The sequence below is a fragment of the Paramisgurnus dabryanus genome, chromosome 23, assembly GCF_030506205.2.
Source record: "Paramisgurnus dabryanus chromosome 23, PD_genome_1.1, whole genome shotgun sequence".
NCBI lineage: Eukaryota > Metazoa > Chordata > Actinopteri > Cypriniformes > Cobitidae > Paramisgurnus > Paramisgurnus dabryanus.
Window position 1 is genome coordinate 11,081,410 of NC_133359.1, and position 18,932 is coordinate 11,100,341.

General features: G+C 36.0%; 1 protein-coding gene across 2 annotated transcripts in view; it reads left to right on the plus strand.

Moving 5' to 3' along the window:
- Window positions 1-12,600, plus strand: part of csk (C-terminal Src kinase) — a 29,071-nt gene extending 16,471 nt beyond the window's left edge. For both annotated transcript variants that reach the window (XM_065291923.2, XM_065291924.1), the window contains exons 6-13: window positions 7,722-7,815; window positions 7,928-7,993; window positions 8,120-8,219; window positions 8,312-8,399; window positions 8,489-8,562; window positions 8,644-8,839; window positions 8,947-9,033; window positions 11,021-12,600. In XM_065291923.2, coding sequence (XP_065147995.1) covers window positions 7,722-7,815; window positions 7,928-7,993; window positions 8,120-8,219; window positions 8,312-8,399; window positions 8,489-8,562; window positions 8,644-8,839; window positions 8,947-9,033; window positions 11,021-11,203 — 888 coding nt within the window. In that variant the 3' untranslated portion in view covers window positions 11,204-12,600. The remainder of the gene's footprint in view (window positions 1-7,721; window positions 7,816-7,927; window positions 7,994-8,119; window positions 8,220-8,311; window positions 8,400-8,488; window positions 8,563-8,643; window positions 8,840-8,946; window positions 9,034-11,020) is intronic.
- The last annotated feature ends 6,332 nt before the right edge of the window (window positions 12,601-18,932 follow it).

Consider the following 18,932-nt stretch of genomic DNA (forward strand, 5'->3'; position numbering starts at 1 on the left):
TGTAGTGATCATATATAATTATTTCTCAGTCTCTTTATTAGAATACAACCAGAAAATAAAGAAAATGTGTATGTAGTATTAAAAACAGTATAAGCTGAAGTGTGAAGTATCTAGGGTAAACTCCTCTTCCAGTTGAGCAATAGCAGGAAACTGCAGGATTTCTTAAAAATAAATGACTAATTTTTAATTCTAATTGAATGACTTCAGGACGTCAGTCTCCTCAAAAAAGCTCAAGTTTTGTGTTAAGAGAGGTCACACTAAATACTGACTGATGCCTGAAGATGACATGTAGTTCCAAAAAATTTTTGTTTTTAATTTTGTGTACATATTTCCTGTATTTTCTGTTTGTATGTTGTGAAAAATAAATATGGATAGACATTAAAACTTTGCTAAAACAACAAAGCTGGTGATGGTGACCTTTTGCACAGTACTGTATATGTGATTCAGTCAAGAACATTGTTAAACTATAAACTAGATATCTTCAATATTGACTAAGATTGAATAAATTAGTTTATGAAACTTTACCCTGGATTTCACAGACAGGGTCACAAATGGCGTTTTATATTTATACCACCAATGAATGAATTAATAAAGTCATCTTTTGTCACTTCCTATTTACTCACAACTTTACTAGTAATAGAAAATTAATAAGAAAAAAATTATATTTTTTATATACAAGTGATGGAAAATTTGTAATTGTTTTATCACAGGAATTGACTAGTATAGATATGAAACTTTTGTACTATATTCGGCTCAATTGCACGCAAAGTCGGCACAGCTTGTTATGAAACCACCAAGCTTCTTCCTGTTACTGCTTGTACTGCCTCCATCAACATTTTCAAATTGATCACCACACACCGATTTAAAAATAGACCTAACAGGAAGTCAGTTCGCATCAGACGCGCTGACCAGAGCAATGGAGCAAGCGTTTACCATAGACTCCAGGAAACAATTTCTTGCACACGCACACCTCATGCTGTGGGGTCACAGGTTCAGTCCAGGGTTGTAAGAGGATGTGACATGGGATGACAAAAATTGCATGGTCAAGTTGAAATGAAAGGTGTGTGCGTGTGTGCGTGTGTGTGTGTGTGTTAGTCTGAACTTTTTTTATTAAACAATTTGGGAGTTCAGTATTTTCGCTGTACACTTGAAGTAAGTACCAATCATTCGAGATTCTATATTATTATATTCTTATAGACGGTTTCATTGGACGCACGTGATACAAGTCTGGATCCGAACCTTACTTCCGGTTTCGTTTTTTTAATGGTCTGACTAGTTACTAAACTGATCTCTTGAACGAATGACTCGTCAAAAATAACAAATGTTTTGGTTTCCTAGGTAATCTATGTGTTGTTTTTTTGCTTGTTATATAAATAAACTACGTTTAAAGAACTTTGTTGTTATTTATTCTTAGCGGAGTTTACCGGAAGTTACGTGCGGACCGTGACAGCCGCTTGTTTATATTGTTACTGCTGAAACGGTCTATAGCTTAATTGGTAAAGCATTGCATTAGCGGTGCAAAAGGTCATAAGTTTGATCCCCGGGGAACACACATACATATAAAATTTAGGGTGAGTGGGGCACAAACTAACATGGGGTTAATTTTAACACGGATATTTTAGATATTTGTACCGGGCTGAGTAATCTGTGCTTTTGTTTTTTCCTCTTACTGTCAAATGATGTTCTCCTGTGAATTTGTAAAATGTTTTGTTGTGTTTTCATTAAGATGATATTAAACAAAGAGTTTTTTTGGAAGTAAATTTCTGTCACCAAATCCAACTTTATATTATTTTTATCACTGTCTGGTTATCCTAAAACCCAAAAAACAACAAAAAATGTCAGCAACTCTTAGTAACTGATAGCTGGGATTGAAAACATTTTTACACAGCGGGGTTAGTTGTCACAGTGTTACAATTAAGCCTCAGGTATACAATGATAATAAAATGAAAACAATGTAAATACTATTTATCAAAATGATAACTGTTAATACACTTATCAGAGGAAATAACACACAATTATGATTTTTTTTGTTTTAATTGTGCAGCCCTTTCAAAAAAATCCATTTATGGACGGTTTCAGCAGTAACAACATAAACACGCGGCTTTCGTGGTCATCACGTAACTTCCGGTAAACGCTGCGAAGAATAAATTACAACAAAGTCCTTTTAAAGTAGTTTATTTATATAACAAGCAAAATAAACAACACGTAGATTACATAGGAACCCAAAACATTTGTTATTTTCGACGAGGTATTTGTTTAAGAGTTCAGTTTCAGCAACTAGTCAGACCATTAAACAAACAGAAACCCAAAGTAAAGTTCGGACTAGACGCTTATCGCATCACCGCACATGTGCCTGATGAAACGGTCTTTATGCATTGATGCATAATATAAGGATGGTTAGATGAAGGATCATGTGTGGATATCTATCTATTATAGGCAGATATATAAACACTATCCACCGTATATAGACAGAATTTTATTTAATTATTTGTGTTTAAACCAAATTCTAGCAGGTGTTACAACAAACCCTCTGTTTGTTTCCAATAACCCCACCTTTGGGGTAACGTTTGCACTCCTGTCACTTTCGGTGTAATTGTACGATCACAGTACATCCCACAAACAAACTTTAAGTGTTCATTTGTATCAGATGTGTGTTGATTGTGTAAAAAATGATCTAATTTAAATATTTATTTTTCGAATGATAGAGCCAAAGCCGAAAAGCATTAGGTTGTGCCCCGCTCTCCCCTATTACCTGGTAATGCACTGTAGGTCATTTTGGATTAAAGCGTCTGCTAAATGATTGGTTTTGTGGTCCAGGGTCACATTTATTCATAAGTAGCACTGGTGTATTAATAGCAATAGCCAATAATACATTGTATGGCTCAAAATTATTCTTTTTTTAACCTAAAATCATTAGGATCTTATGTAAAGATCATCTTCCATGAACATATTTTGTACATTTTCAATTGTCAATATGTCGGTTTTTTTTTTTTTTTTTTAAATAATTCGTAATATGTGTTGCTTAGGATCTTATTTTTCAGATTGTCTCCATATTTAGATTTTATTTATTTTTTTATTTTTTTCAAATAGTTGTATTTGTGCCAAATATTGCCCTATCCTAACAAACCATACCTCAATAGAAAGCTCATTCTTTTAGATGATGTAAACCTCTCAATTTCTAAAAATTGACCTCATGACTGGTTTTGTGGTCCAGGGTCACATTTATGCGTAAGTAGCACTGGTGTATTTAAAGCAATAGCCAATAATACATTGTATGGTCAAAATTATTCTTTTTTTTTAACCTAAAATCATTAGGATCTTATGTAAAGATCATCTTCCATGAACATATTTTGTACATTTTCAATTGTCAATATTTAAAAAAAATCTTTATCATTCGTAATATGTGTTGCTTAGGATCTTATTTTTCAGATTTTCTCCATATTTAGATTTTTTTTTTTCAAATAGTTGTATCTGTGCCAAATATTGGCCTATCCTAACAAACCATACCTCAATAGAAAGCTCATTCTTTTAGATGATGTAAACATCTCAATTTCTAAAAATTGACCTCATGACTGGTTTTGTGGTCCAGGGTCACATTTATGCTTATGTAGCACTGGTGTATTTAAAGCAATAGCCAATAATACATTGTATGGTCAAAATTATCTTTTTTTTGCCAAAAATCATTAGGATATTAAGTAAAGATCATCTTCCATGAAGATATTTAGTAATTTTAAATAAACTGGGAAATTAAATGATTAAAGACCAACTTTGTATATGTCCAAAAATCAACCAGTTAGCAAACCCCAGAATTTGTACACCTTTAGAATAGATGCACTAAATGCGTTTTCCAAGAATACACACATCTGTGGTATTATGAGAACAACACTTTGTGTTATTGGAACAACACATTTTGTGTCGTTATTATTGGAACAACACATTTTTTGTGTGTGTTTTTATTGGAACAACTCGTTTTGTGTTATTATTTGAACAACATATTTTGTGTTGCTTTTACCACAACTTGTTTTATTTTAACACAAAATGACACACAATGTGTTAAATAGCATAACACAAAATATGTTTAAAATAAATATCCTTTCTTAAGAGTGTAGTAATAAACATTATAAATCATTGACAGTGTTCATTGTCTTGATAAGAGTCAGATGTTAAAGTTTTATAAAGGTTTCGTTCAGATAATTCCAGATTGGGTTTAGATGTCACGCTGGCTTTAGTGGTCAGCTGAATCTTGGTTTCCTAAATATCACTTCGCTCTTTCTATAATGGACTCTATTACAGAATTCCTCACATTCTTCTGTGTAATTTTGGCTCTGTCTCTCTCCCCCTCGCTTAACCCTCATAGTCACAGTAAAACAGTTGTGGTCTTTTTAAAGAATTGGATAAGAATGAAACAGTTATGCTCACTAAGTGATTAAATTACAGCGTTAGATATCTCACCACAATCCTCTCAATAAAATTCATTAGAAGACAAGGACAGATTATACGAATTTGAATACTTATGTTGTAATTTGTATGTTCAGCATGGCTGGTATTGTCCGTGCACTGTCTGTGAATTTAGCTTTTGCACACATGGGTGCACATTACAGCTCATTATATGAACATTGGTTGGGTGCATCACAAGTGACTATGTCAATACTTTGTCTTCGAATCGAGTTGGTCCAATGCAAAAAAGTAACACAAATGAATTCTTATATTAAAGACCCAGAGAATTGCTTTGAATTTTGCAGCTTTTGTCGATCCATTGTTTTCAATGATACAGGAAGTTAGGGTGGGGCATGCTGAGTAGCTCCTCCCCCTTTAAGACGACCAGTAGCATTTAGTTTACCTTATAGAGACAGAGCGCAGTTATGCTAATTTGAAAACCACGCCCACCGGAGGGGAAAACAATGCAACCGAGTCCATTGACTTTGTATTGCGAGAGGCCGCCTCCTTGTAAATTCTGGTTTAAAACAAAAAACAGAATAATGCCTAAAAGCTGCTGTGTGACAAGGTGTACAGCTAACAAGCTAAAAAAAAACACAAATAAGTTTATATAAGCCGTCAAGCCGTAAAACACAGTCTTTAAGGAGAAAAAAGTGGATCGCTGACTAAGTTTTCCTCTAGTGGGCGCAGTTCTACTAATAGTAGTACTATGAAAAGTTGCCTGTTTCCACTTTTGTGTCTTTAAACGCTCGTTTTTTTGGGTTGAGAGCTTATAAAAAGTTATTTCTGGGTTTTTTGGCTTATTAGCTGTACATATTGTCACACAACAGCTTTTAGGCATTATTCAGTTTTTTGTTATAAGCCAGAAATGACAAGGAGGCAGCCTCTCGCAATACAAAGTCAATGGAGACGGATGGATTGTTTTCCCCCCGGTGGGCGTGGTTTTCAGGTTGTGACGCGCTGCGCTCTGTCTCTGTAGCCTGGAATTGGTGTAATGGGATGTGTTTATGTGGTTAAAGGTAAAAAAAAAGTTCATTTTCACTCTATCACTCTTTGCCCTGCCTTTTTGAAACATCGATTTTTACAAACTCATTATTGTGAAAAGCATGATGTTGTCTGATTGGCCAGCTATCCAGTGCGTTGTTATCGCTGAATATCTCAAGCGTGTGATGGAAATGTTACCCACCCTTACTAAATTTGAAATATCAGCTCCCAAAGCACACAAGATTGTGGCAATTGCAACAATACTACAGCAAAAAGAGTTACTTTTTTGGGTATACATTTGGGCGGTGTTATGCAAATCTTCCCACACAGTGATGTAGATATGTTTGAAAGAAGCGTTTTAAGAAATAATATTTTTGGGGGGTTGAGACTTTAATCTTTCACGTATGTTCTATATGCACAAACAGCTGTTAATACACCAAAGAAAAAGGAAACATGAAATCACATCACATGACCCCTTTAATGCATACTTCAAAGCTTTACAATAACTTACCATTTCATGGTGAATGTATGTGAGACCAATGTTATCAGGAAGTCTAGGAATTACTGAAGTGTTAGTTTGTGTCTGGTTATGCAAATGTGTTGTTATTTTGGGCGCTTCGAATTACAGCATCAGGTTGCTGTACGCAAAGGGCACTCATCTTTGCGCGCACGCATTCACTTGCATTACAGTTCCTGGAACAGTTGATGAGAAGGAAGTGATAGAAAGAGGAAACACGCAGGTTCCAGATCATTTCAACAGCTCAATTGATGCGTCTCATTTATGGACCAATATTATCTCACCGTCTGGTTGCACCATTATAACACTCGGACAAATAGAGTTACAAAATATTTTATTTTAACAAAGAGAGATATGTTGTTTCTTAAGAGGTTACACAATAAAAGGTCCACTCAATATAAAATGCAAATACTGAAGCGCCATCTGCTGGTGTGGACTGGTTACTGCGTCTGATGAGACTGGGGAAACTTCACTGCTATGACGTTCCAGGTCATTTTGTATTGTACTTTTTTAATATAGTTTCAAAATGTTAAGGTCACTTATTCTTTATTGATATTTTTAACTTGGTTTTGATTTATTTAAACACTTTTTAAAATTACAGTTACTCAACAGTTTTGAGTTTTTCTAAAATGCTATATTTTAGCATCTTGGGTGTAGTCATCCTTAGCTCAGAATTGGCAAAAATGTACTCTTGGCATTTTATCATCTGGCTTTTTTAATTTTTAATTTTATTTTTACAATTACATGTTAGTTTTCTAATAAAAGATAATTTGTCTACAAAACATCTAAGCATACACTTTTAATCAAAAATTTTCATCAGTAGTGTATATTTTTTTTATAAATGTAAATATGACTTTTATATGACTTCTACACTGTAAAAAAAATCCTTGTTGCACTTAAATTTTGAAGTTTAATCAACTTAAATTTACTACTCATTTCAACTTTCTTGACTAATAAGAAGTTGCTATAAATAAATAAAAAATAACTTGGATTAGCTTAAGTTATTTCAACTATTTTTTTATTTATTTATAGCAACCACTCACTGGTCAAGAAAGTAAAAAATAATTGTAATTTCAAACTGATTATCCTTTCAGGGCAACAATAAGGAATATTAAAGTATGGCAAGGTATTTCCATAGCTTTTTGGGCATATATTTAGTTTACTTTAGATTTTTGGGGGCTTTTTGGGTAACACCATGTAATTTTTTATATATTATGAAGTACCATACATTTATATGTGTATATACCATAGCACATGGGTCTTCAACAGGGTTTCCAGGGACCCTTGGGGGTCCATGGTGGTATTACTGGGGGTCCTCCAAATAATGTTTGAATGCAAATTTAATTATTTATTTATTTATTGGGAAAATGAAGTTAATGCATTATAAGGTTATTAATAAAATAAAAAAATTAAGAGCATAACTTTCCCATGATAAAACATATTCAGTTAAATTAAAATAAATTTTAATTTTTTTTTTAAATAACTTTGTAACGTAACCATTACAACAAACAAAGTATGTGTCATAAATAATTATAAATACAGTCTTGATTTAATACATGTACTGGGGGTCCCTGCTCTTCCTCTTTATCCATTAAGAGGTCCTTGGCCTGAAAAAGGTTGAAGACCCTCTGCCATAGCATATGAATTGGTTGTCTATGCAATTTATATTTTTATATAAATTATGCAATTTATATGCAAGTTATAGATTTCATACCATCACTTTACAATAGTGTTTCCACAGTACATTTTGCAAACTGGTTTACGTCTATTCCTGTTTTAACAGCACTACACTAATGACGCAGATGGATTATGTACCAGACTCATCAAACCTAAACTCATGGAAGGGACCGTGGCAGCCCAAGATGAATTTTCAAGAAGTAAGGAAAATATTTGAAACCCTGTGAACTTATCCCATTTAGCAAATCAAGTAGGTTGAACCTAATTTCTGAAGATTTGGGATTGGTTTGATAAAATCTTACTTTTCTGCAGGTGGCTGGGCTCTGCATAGGAAGGAACTGAATCTTCAGCAGAAGATTGGAAAGGGAGAGTTTGGAGGTGAGATGTTTTATTAATGCTTGCTTGATCTAGAAGATCCTCCGTTTTATATTTCTTGTAAGATGTTAAAATACACTGTTTAACCTGCGGCTGGATTATAAAACTACTCTCTCCAATGGCTCTCAGATGTGATGGTCGGAGACTACAGAGGCCAAAAAGTAGCAGTGAAGTGTATCAAACATGACGCCACGGCGCAGGCCTTCGTCGCAGAGGCTTCCGTCATGACGTACGGCACTGAGACTTTTTCATACTATGTCTTATGCTAATAAAATGTTTGCTCAAAAAATTGATATTGATATGGTTTATTATTGCATGCAGGCAATTGCGGCATGATAATTTGGTGCAGATGCTGGGAGTGATTGTGGAGAAGGGAAGTCTCTTTATTGTCACTGAGTATATGGCCAAGGTTGGTTGTTTTATGATGTCACCAATCCTTTAACACACATGATGGATTTTAAAGTGTTTTAGTAAGTATTCAGTATGCTTTCTCTTTAGGGCAGTCTAGTGGACTATTTACGCTCAAGGGGACGCAGTGTTATCGGTGGAGATCGTCTCATTAATTTCTCTATGTAAGTTTTTCTTTCTCTTTATTCACTCGTTGGATTATTGCAATCTCTATTAGATCAATAATTTTCCCTTTTTATTTTCAGGGACGTGTGCAAGGCGATGGAATATCTGGAGGCTAATAACTTTGTGCACAGGGATCTCGCAGCTCGTAATGTTTTGGTGTCCGAAGATAACAAAGCTAAAGTCAGCGACTTCGGCCTGACCAAGGAAGCTTCGTCTACTCAAGACACGGCCAAACTCCCGGTGAAGTGGACTTCACCCGAGGCTTTAAGGGAAAAGGTAGCTCATCTGCTTTTCATTTGCATGTTTAAACACGTAGCGTAGGTTAAATGGATGCATTTAAATGTTCCCTTCTTATCTTTCCGACATGTCTGTCTGATAAACAGAAGTTTTCCACTAAGTCAGACGTATGGAGCTATGGCATCTTACTGTGGGAGATCTACTCCTTTGGTCGCGTGCCGTATCCAAGAATTGTAAGTCAAAGAAAAACCCTTATTTGTGTCATGTCAGTAATAACGACATCTTTTTTTTTTATTAAGTATAAATATTGAGTTTTTATTAAGGTCTATTTTTATTTTTAAGTAATCAGATAATAATTAATTATCTTATGCATGTTAATATTAATAAGTTATTTATAACTATATGTAAATTATTAGATCAAAATTAATAAAGGTCAATTTTGTATGTGGCGGCTCGTGACTTCTTTTCCGAGGAGGCACGAATGTAAAACTCGTCAAAACATTGTGTGCCTGTAGCTTATCATGTCAAAATATGTGTTTTGTGCGTCAAGATACATGCCTGCTACAGACGTAAGGGTTTATGATAAAAAAGACGATTGCGTTTGCTAGATACTCGCATAATCTCATGTTTAATCAGAGTTTAGTTTTAACCGGGTTCCCACGGGTCCTTGAAATCCTCGAAAATTTGTGAATCTGGGGAAAAAATTCAAGGACCTGGGAAGTAATATACATACATAAATACAGGTCATGGAAAGGGATTGAATCTATTTTATGCAAGAGGTTTTCTGGAAAAAATCCATATTATTCCCTGTGTAGTGTAGGATAATATCATAAAAATTCTAGACTTTTTAAGCACACGTGCTAAACTGTTAGCTTTAAATGCTTATATCTTCTGTATGCGAATGTTGATTCATACCAAAATGCTTTTTTGCATAGTTGTGTTTGACACATGAAAACGTCTCGGGTTACGTATGTAACTGTTGTTCCCTGATAAGGGAACGAGACCCTGCGTCTCCCTTGCCATACTTCCTGCGTCCCTGTAACACTGTCTTTGGGAATATTTCAGATAGCGATATACTTCCTGGCTCCCGCGTCACCCTGTCTTTGTCGTTAAGCCTCACCATTGGTTGAATTTGATATACACATTCAGATGCCCTTACCCCTGGAGGCGTCCCCAAAGTGTCACGCAGTGACACAGAGCGAGTTCCCTCGAAAGGGAACTTTAACAATGTATCTTAAAAGGTAACATGATGTAACCTTGCTCTCACTTGAAATGTGTTCCCACATTTAGTCCTTGATTCTGAGGGTATTGGACCTCGCGCTGGGTCACTGCATGACACTTTGGGGACGCCTCCAAGAGAAAGTGCGTCTGAATGTGTATATCAAATTCAACCAATGGTGAGGCTTAACGACAAAGACAGGGTGACGCGGGAGACAGAAAGTATATTGCTATCTGAAATATTGCCAAAGACGGCATCACAGGGAAGCAGTAAGTATGGCAAGGGAGACGCAGCGTCTCGTTCCCTTCTCAGGGAACAACAGTTAACTATGTAACCCGACTTTTTGGTAACATTGTATTTGTTAACCGAAGTTAATGCCTTAGTTAATGTGAATTAACAATGAAGCAATTATTGTGCCGCAAAAAGTATTCTTAAGGGGACATAATATCATGAAAATCTGACTCTGAACATAGAAAACGTGAAAAAGTACAACCCAGTAACTTAGTTTTGGTAAAACTTTCTCTGCAACCATGTGAAAAAATAGATCAATGAAATGTGGGTCCCCCTGTGATGTCAGAAGGGGATAATTCCGCCCCTTAATCTGCACCACGGCACTGCCATATAGTGCAGAGATCAGCTCATTTGCATTTAAGAGGACACACCCAAAAACGGCAAATTTTTGCTCACACATACAAAGTAGCAAGTTTAACATGCTATAATAAATTATCTATATGAAATTTTGAGCTAAAACATTACATATGTACTCTGGGGACACTACATATTTATTTCACGTCACATTAGTTTATGCACAGTGAACAAACCAATTGTATTGACAACTATAACTGTTGTAATAGTTTTGTTTGTTTGTTTGTTTATGTTAACTAATATACTTATGTTAACAAATATAAACCATTCTCTAATTCACAAATGATCATTTTGAATAAATTCCAGAAGATGGCACTGTTGGCTGCTTCAAACATGTTTTCGTTCTCTTGTTACAGCCTCTGAAGGATGTGGTCCCGCGTGTAGAGCAGGGTTATAAGATGGACGCTCCGGACGGCTGCCCGCCGGTGGTGTACGACATCATGAAGCAGTGCTGGACTCTGGACACTGTGGTACGACCCAGCTTCAAAGAACTGAGAGAGCAACTGCAACATATCATAACAAATGAGCTCTATCAATGAAAGCAAACGAACTGAGGGAGGCAAAACCTAACATCCCATCTGCCTCCACAGGACCACATTCTCATACAATCTGACCAAAATATATTCTTACCAGAACCAGTGGACTGGGAAAAACATGAGCGGAAATTTTCTTTTGCAAGCACATTCACTCTTTGTTGTTTTTGTTTTTTTATTGTTTTCATGCTTTTATTTTTTTCTATTGTTCTTGGGGAGGCTGGCCTTCTCTATAACAATCTGAAACCTTGATTGATAAGATACAGCCTCCTCCAATCGCCTTCATATGCTCTTCCATTGTGGACACACGGTTGGTGTAGCTACCTGCTGTCATTCCTTATAGTCCAAGCAGTTAAAAAAGATAGTAAGTATAAAATTATTATTATAACACACAAAAAAAGGTAATATTTCCTATAAAAAGGCTCAAAATGACAATATTTGGCTCTTGTGCATGTGATCATCCCAAACCTAAGATTGAAGTAGCCAATAGCAGCATAGGTTGGATACAGATCTGAGTGCAATCTAATGTATTCCTCAAAGTCAGTATGAGCCGTTTTAGATTTTGAGCTTAATGTGAAGTTGATGCTCAAAGATTTAGCCAAACCCATCTGTATACATGTCTATGTAAACATTATCATTAGTAACTTGAAAAAAAAAACTGTACAAACAGTTAAAAGGTAGCTAAATGGAAGAGTTTTCTATGTCATTGTGCCTTCACACCACAAAAGACTTGTTGTTTTTAAATCTTTTTAGCGGTGCATTGTTTAAAACTCTCAGATTAAATGATATCTTGCTTATCTTCCCCAAAAAAGGGATTTTGCGACACAAGAACTCATCTCTTTTATGTAAAACCTGGTTTTTGACCAGCTGTGGGGAGCCACAAGTGATAACCAACGGGACATTTTTTGTCGGTTGGGTTTTCGTTTCTAGTCCCACCCTCATTGGTTTACAATTCCACTGCATAAATCTACACATAAATATATTAAACATGAAATATGTTTCAACTGGCTGTGAATCTTTAGCGTCGCACGTAATTTTTCCTGTTAAGTGTTGAAAGGCAAATTATCTGCGTGTAACCCTCGGAGCTGAAGAGATGAATATAAGTGTTTTAGGCCACACGTTGCCTTTTAATAGAGAAGAGAGGGTTGCTTAAGAGGAAACTGAGAATTTTCTATTATTCAAAATTTAAAAAAGTTGTAAGATGATATGAATATAGAACTGAGAAATATTTGTTATGTGAGCTGGTTGGACTGTGCATGCTGTGTTACAAGCCTTTATTTTACCTGCAGTGCTTTTTGATATTTTCTTTGCTGCCGTATTTCAGATAAAATCATTCCACTGAAACCGTTTGATAAAAACAAAAGGTAAATGACAAAAAACATAATAAAATGGCTGGAAAAATACATGCTTTGTGTGTTTATGTGTTCTTAAAGGGATCGTTCACACATAAATATATACTTTATTTTTTGAAACACAATTACGGATGCAAAAGCCACCTTCATCGGCATATAATATATGTTCATCAAGTAATTTTGCTTCAAAACCACTTAAAGGATTAGTCCATTTTCTTAAAAGAAAAATCCAGATAATTTACTCACCACCATGTCATCCAAAATGTTGATGTCTTTCTTTGTTCAGTCGAGAAGAAATTATGTTTTTTGAGGAAAACATTGCAGGATTTTTCTCATTTTAATGGACTTTAATAGAGCCCAACAATTAATACTTAACTCAACACTTAACGTTTTTTTTCAACGGAGTTTCAAAGGACTATAAACGATCCCAAACAAGGCATAAGGGTCTTATCTAGCAAAACGATTGTCATTTTTGACAATAAAAATAACAAATATACACTTTTATTCCACAACTTCTCGTCATGTAGATCCGGTCGTGATGCGCCAGCTGACCCCACGCAATACGTCATGACGTCAAGAGGTCACAGAGGACGAGCGCGAAACTCCGCCCCAGTGTTTACAAGCGTCTTGAAAGAGGACCTTTCCTACGTTGTTGTATGTGGAATGATACTAATTAATGTCTTTGTGTCAGTTTATTGTTTAAAATGGTCCGCAAATGTGCGTTTTATACATGTAACACGTGACCTCCCTACGTCACTACGCAATTACGTTAGGTCGTGTTGGACTTGACCTAGACGAAAAGTTATGGTTTAAAAGTACATATTTTTTATTTTTCTTGTCAAAAATGACAATCGTTTTGCTAGATAAGACCCTTATGCCTCGTTTGGGATCGTTTATAGACCTTTGAAACTCTGTTGAAAAAAACTGTTAAGTGTTGAGTTAAGTATTAAATGTTGGGCTCTATTAAAGTCCATTAAAATGAGAAAAATTCTGCAATGTTTTCCTCAAAAAACATAATTTCTTCTCCACTGAACAAAGAAAGACATCAACATTTTGGATGACATGGTGATGAGTAAATTATCTGGATTTTTCTTTAAAGTCCATTAAAATGAGAAAAATTCTGCAATGTTTTCCTCAAAAAACATAATTTCTTCTCCACTGAACAAAGAAAGACATCAACATTTTGGATGACATGGTGATGAGTAAATTATCTGGATTTTTCTTTTAAGAAAATGGAATATTCCTTTAAATTCATTTAGAAATACTGCTTTGTATTTCTAAAATGCTACATTGATTTAATTTTTTTAGCAAAGTCCTCCAAGTGCACGAAAGATTAATTGGATGAACTTTGGCAGGTAAAAGGCGGTGGATCATATTCAAATTTGGGTACCATGTGAGTACCTGGACCTGACAACAACCTTAAAGGGGACTTTTTACAAGACTTTTTTTAAGATTTCAAATAAATCTTTGGTGTTCCCAGAGTAAATACGTGAAGTTTTAGCTCAAAATATCATGTGGATTATTTATTAGCATGTTGAAATAGTCACTTTGTAAGTTTTTGGGTGTTCTTTAAAATGCAAATGAGCTGATCTCTGCTCTAAATGGCAGTGCTGTGGTTGCATAGTGCAGATTAAGGGGTGGTATTATCCCCTTCTGACATCACAAGGGGAGCCAAATTTTAATAAGCTATTTTTTCACATGCTTGCAGAGAATGGTTTATCAAAACTAAGTTACTGGGTTGATCTTTTTCACATTTTCTAGGTTGATAGAAGCACTGGGGACCCAATTATAGTCAGATTTTCATTATATGTCCCGTTTAAATTAGGAGTGCGATGGATCACAGTGCCCCCTAATGGGTGGTTCAGTTTCTTCATTTTTACAATCTGACTTTCATTGCAATATTTCTAGTTGAATCTTTAGTGATTTTGCAACTATTCACTATGTCTTGTCTGAAGAAGCGAAGGTTTTTGCCAAAGAAGCGTGCATGCACTTAGAGGGTTTTGCAGTGTAACGGTACATTCACATTATAACTTAAGCCCGGTGTACACTATGATTTTAAATAGTCCTTTATGATTGTTGCTTGCCACACTGTGCGATCAAGATCGTAGTTAATTCCATGTCACACGGTATGATCTCAGTTTCCATCAATGAAGACTTTTAAAAATCGGAAGCAAAAAAATGCGTCTGCAGTTTTACGTCATCGATCGACAGCAGCTGGGAAAACACACGCTGAAGCAGAGGCGAGCAAACCGAAACAACATCTACTGTTCATTTTAATCATGACTTGTCTAGAGCATAAAAAGAAGAAAAAACGAAGGAGACAAGTACCTGGAATTTGAATTTCCAGCGCGATTTCTCTCCAGGCTGCTTCATTTTTATCCTATCATGGTACAGTGGTGATGACACGTTGTACAAACACTCTTTATTGTTTCCATAACTCCACAAGTTTGTCCTCCGGCTGTACAGTCTACTTGGCTCTTTTTGACATTTGTCTGTGGTGATTTGTTGTTGTCGCCGCACTAATTGCGTCATCGGGTTCTGTGCTTCTATTGGTTCTTGATCTGCCAGTTGTCGTAGGGAGATGTCACACAGCAGGATTGTCTCTCAAAATTTCTGACACTGCCAGAATTTTGTCGGAGGATAATTTTGATCGCAACGGTTATTAATCGGCTGTCTGTGAACATGTCAAACTAGCAATCAAAGAACGCAGATTTTGGCTTGGGATTTCAGAAATCTTTTAGGATTTCAAAATTAGTCCCAGACAGCTAAATTGTGGCTGAAATCTCACAGTGTGCACCGGGCTTTAAGCGACTAGCAGTAGCAGAGCAACGCGATCTCATTGATTTCAATGGAAGCTCGGCACATCCGGCGACACGAGCGACAATGACCGTTGACGGCCGGATGGGCGTGTCCAGTCGCACAACAAAGTTGAGAAATGTTTAACTTTATGCAAATTATGAGCGACATTCGGGAGCGACTACCAATGAAAACGAAGCAGGGGAGTTTGCGTCATCCGTCTCTCGTCAGTTACTGGAGTGGACATTACTCATTTGTTTAGGACAACTAGAGAGACAAGCGAGACACAGCGACTAAGTCGCTTATAATGTGAAAGTACCTTAAAGCAACACTATGTAGTTTCCATGTAAAAATGACTTACAGCTCCCCCATGTGGTTGAAAAGCGCAACAGTGCCTGGTATCAGACACTCTTTTGCAGGCAGGGGGAGGGGCGGAGCTGTGTTTCCTACCCTCCACCGCCACTTTCTGAGTGTGCTTGTAACAGCTAGGAGGCTGCTCAGGTTGCAGCAACAGTACAATTTGTCCAGTTAAAAGTTGTTCTATCACTGAAATAATTTTAGAGACATTATTGAAAGGTAAAAAAACTACATAGTGTTGCTTTAAGACAGTCAATTTTTTTAATTCCAATGAAATGACTAAAGTGACATTTGTGAAAATAAGGCATTTTAAATACTGACTAAATAACCCTTTAATTGCCATTAAAGTGAAATTACTAAACCTAAACACAAAAGCGTGATAAAAATGCTCATTTCCAAGAAACCCAAGAACATCAGTTTGGGAGTAAATAGTAACACAATGGGTGGACTTTGTTTTGGGTGAACTATCTCTTTAAATGTCTCTCAGTGTAATGGTATTCAAAGGTCAGTCAAGGAAACTCAACTCCACATCCCCAGAGAGGAACTGCATCATCTACACAAACAGGATCTTTGCCAGGGTTTTGGTGTGACTTGTTGAAAGTACCTGAATTCTAAGATATGCTGTGTATATAAAATCACCTTCATCAGTATGGTAAAGGATTGTGTTCTGGTCTATGTATAGAACATTGTATTTCTTCATTGTATCATGTCTTATCAGCAACATGATATTTAAAGATCCAGGATGCATTCAAATGCACTCAGCTAGATGGAAACCTAAACCACTGAATTGTGGTTTTTAACAAAGGCTAACCAAGTTAGGGTCTAAAATTAAAGCACTGTGAAGAAAATATGGTGACATGTAAATGTATATTGGTTTTAGATCTATTAATATAGAGGAGGATTTATTGTTTCTTAAAGGGACAGTTCACCCAAAATTTAATTTCTGTTCTCATTTACTCACAGATTTGGAACTGGTCTGACCAAGTGTGCTATATCGTTTCTAAACGATCAGACAAGTAGATTTGCTAAAATGGGTTGACTTAATATTGCAACAAATGTTGACAGGTCATAACTCCAAGTGAGGATTTTGTAGACATGCGTACCACATTTGAAGAGGTGCCCAAAATGTTCCTATTTATATAATTGTGGTGAATGGACTGCCTATGAACCTGGATTGTGCAATAATGTTTTTACTACTATTGTATTTCGTACTGAACATGACCCTGCATCACATTGTCATAGAAACAAGGGGCCAGCCTTATTTTACTCAGGCATCCAATCAGTCTCTCAGGATCATCATGGAGCTATCAAGCCATGCCACAGCAACCATTTAATGCACCCTTGCAACAAGTTTCATTAACTTTCATTTAATAGGACATCTTTGGATAGAAGTGTCACAGAGACATTAGGGTTTCCTTGTTTGACATGGGCCAGCAAACACAAATCAACTTCCACTTCCTACTTACACTCTAGCAACCACAACTAAATCATGCTAGCTTTTTGCTAAATCATGCAAACTTCATGCTAAATCATGTTAACTTCATGATGGATTCATTCTAAATCATGCTAGCTGCCTGTTAAATCATGTTAGCTTCATGTTATGTTACCTTCAGGCTCAATCATGTTACCTAGCTTCATGTTAAATCAAGTTGCCCTTATGTTTAATCATGTTACCTCATGCTAAATCATGCTAACTTCATGTTAAATCATGCAAACTATATTTTAACTTCACAGTAAATTGTGCTAAGTTTTTATAGTTTCACAGTAAATCATGGTAGCTTCATGTTAAATAATGTTAGCTTCATGTTAAATCAAGTTACCCTTATGTTACCCTAAATCATTTTACCTCATGCTAAATCATGCTAACTTTATTATAGTTTCACGGTAAATCATGGTAGCTTCATGTTAAAATAATGTTAGCTTCATGCTAAATCATGTTAGCTTCATGCTAAATCATGCTAACTTTATTATAATTTCACGGTAAATCATGGTAGCTTCACGTTCAATAATGTTTCATGCTAAATCATGCTAGCTGTATTATAGTTTCACGGTAAATCATGGTAGCTTCATGTTAAATAATGTTAGCTTCATGCTAAATCATGTTAGCTTCATGCTAAATCATGCTAACTTTATTATAGTTTCACGGTAAATCATGGTAGCTTCATGTTAAATAATGTTAGCTTCATGTTAAATCAAGTTACCCTTATGTTTAATCATGTTACAGCTAAATCATGCTAACTTTATTATAGTTTCACGGTAAATCATGGTAGCTTATGTTAAATAATGCTAGCTTCATGCTAACTTCATGTTATGCAAACTATATGTTAACTTCACAGTAAATCATGCTTAGTTTTTGTAGTTTCTCTGTAAATCATGGTAGCTTCATGTTATATAATGTTAGCTTTGTGCTAAATGCCATTTTCCCTGAACACGTACTGGCCAGAATTTTGCGTGTGTCCTCCGAAAGTCAAATTTCCCTGCTGAAAAATCCAGCATGGACCAGCATGGGAAACACAACATATGCTGGTCTTGCTGGTATGACCAGCATGGGATGCTGGTGCTGGTTTAGCTGGTGCTGAGGCTGGTTTGGTGCTGGTTTAGCTGGTGTTCACTAGCGGTGGAGGGTAGGAAACACAGCCCCGCCCCTCCCCCTGCCTGCAGAAGAGTGTCTGATACCAGGCACTGTTGCGCTTTTCAACCACATGGGGGAGCTGTAAGTCATTTTTACATGTAAACTACATAGTGTTGCTTTAAAACATTTTAAAATTAACATTTATTTCTCTTAAGACATACAATCATTGTAGTTTTATTCTTACCTTGACATGTAAAAGTTGCTTTTCTGGAAATTGAATCTGAAATATTAAACCTCGATGACATCAACCAATGCGATCTCCAGAGGACTCACCCGAAATCTTGGCCAGGCTCAGGACGTGTCCGGGGAGAATGGCACGTATGGTCACCCTACAGTAAATTGTAGCTTACTTTATTATAGTTTTACAGTAAATCATGGGAGCTTCATGTTGAATAATGTTAGCTTTTTGCTAAATCATGCTAACTTCCATAGATATGTACACTAGATGTCGCCTTGGATACAGCAGTTCATTGGACCAAATGCGTCAACTAGAGCCGCCATCTTGAAACAGGGGAATCCCGCATCAGCGTCATTGTGGGCAATGGTGTAACCGAAATAAAATCACTATAAATCGTCATGAACGCGATTTTCTTGGTTT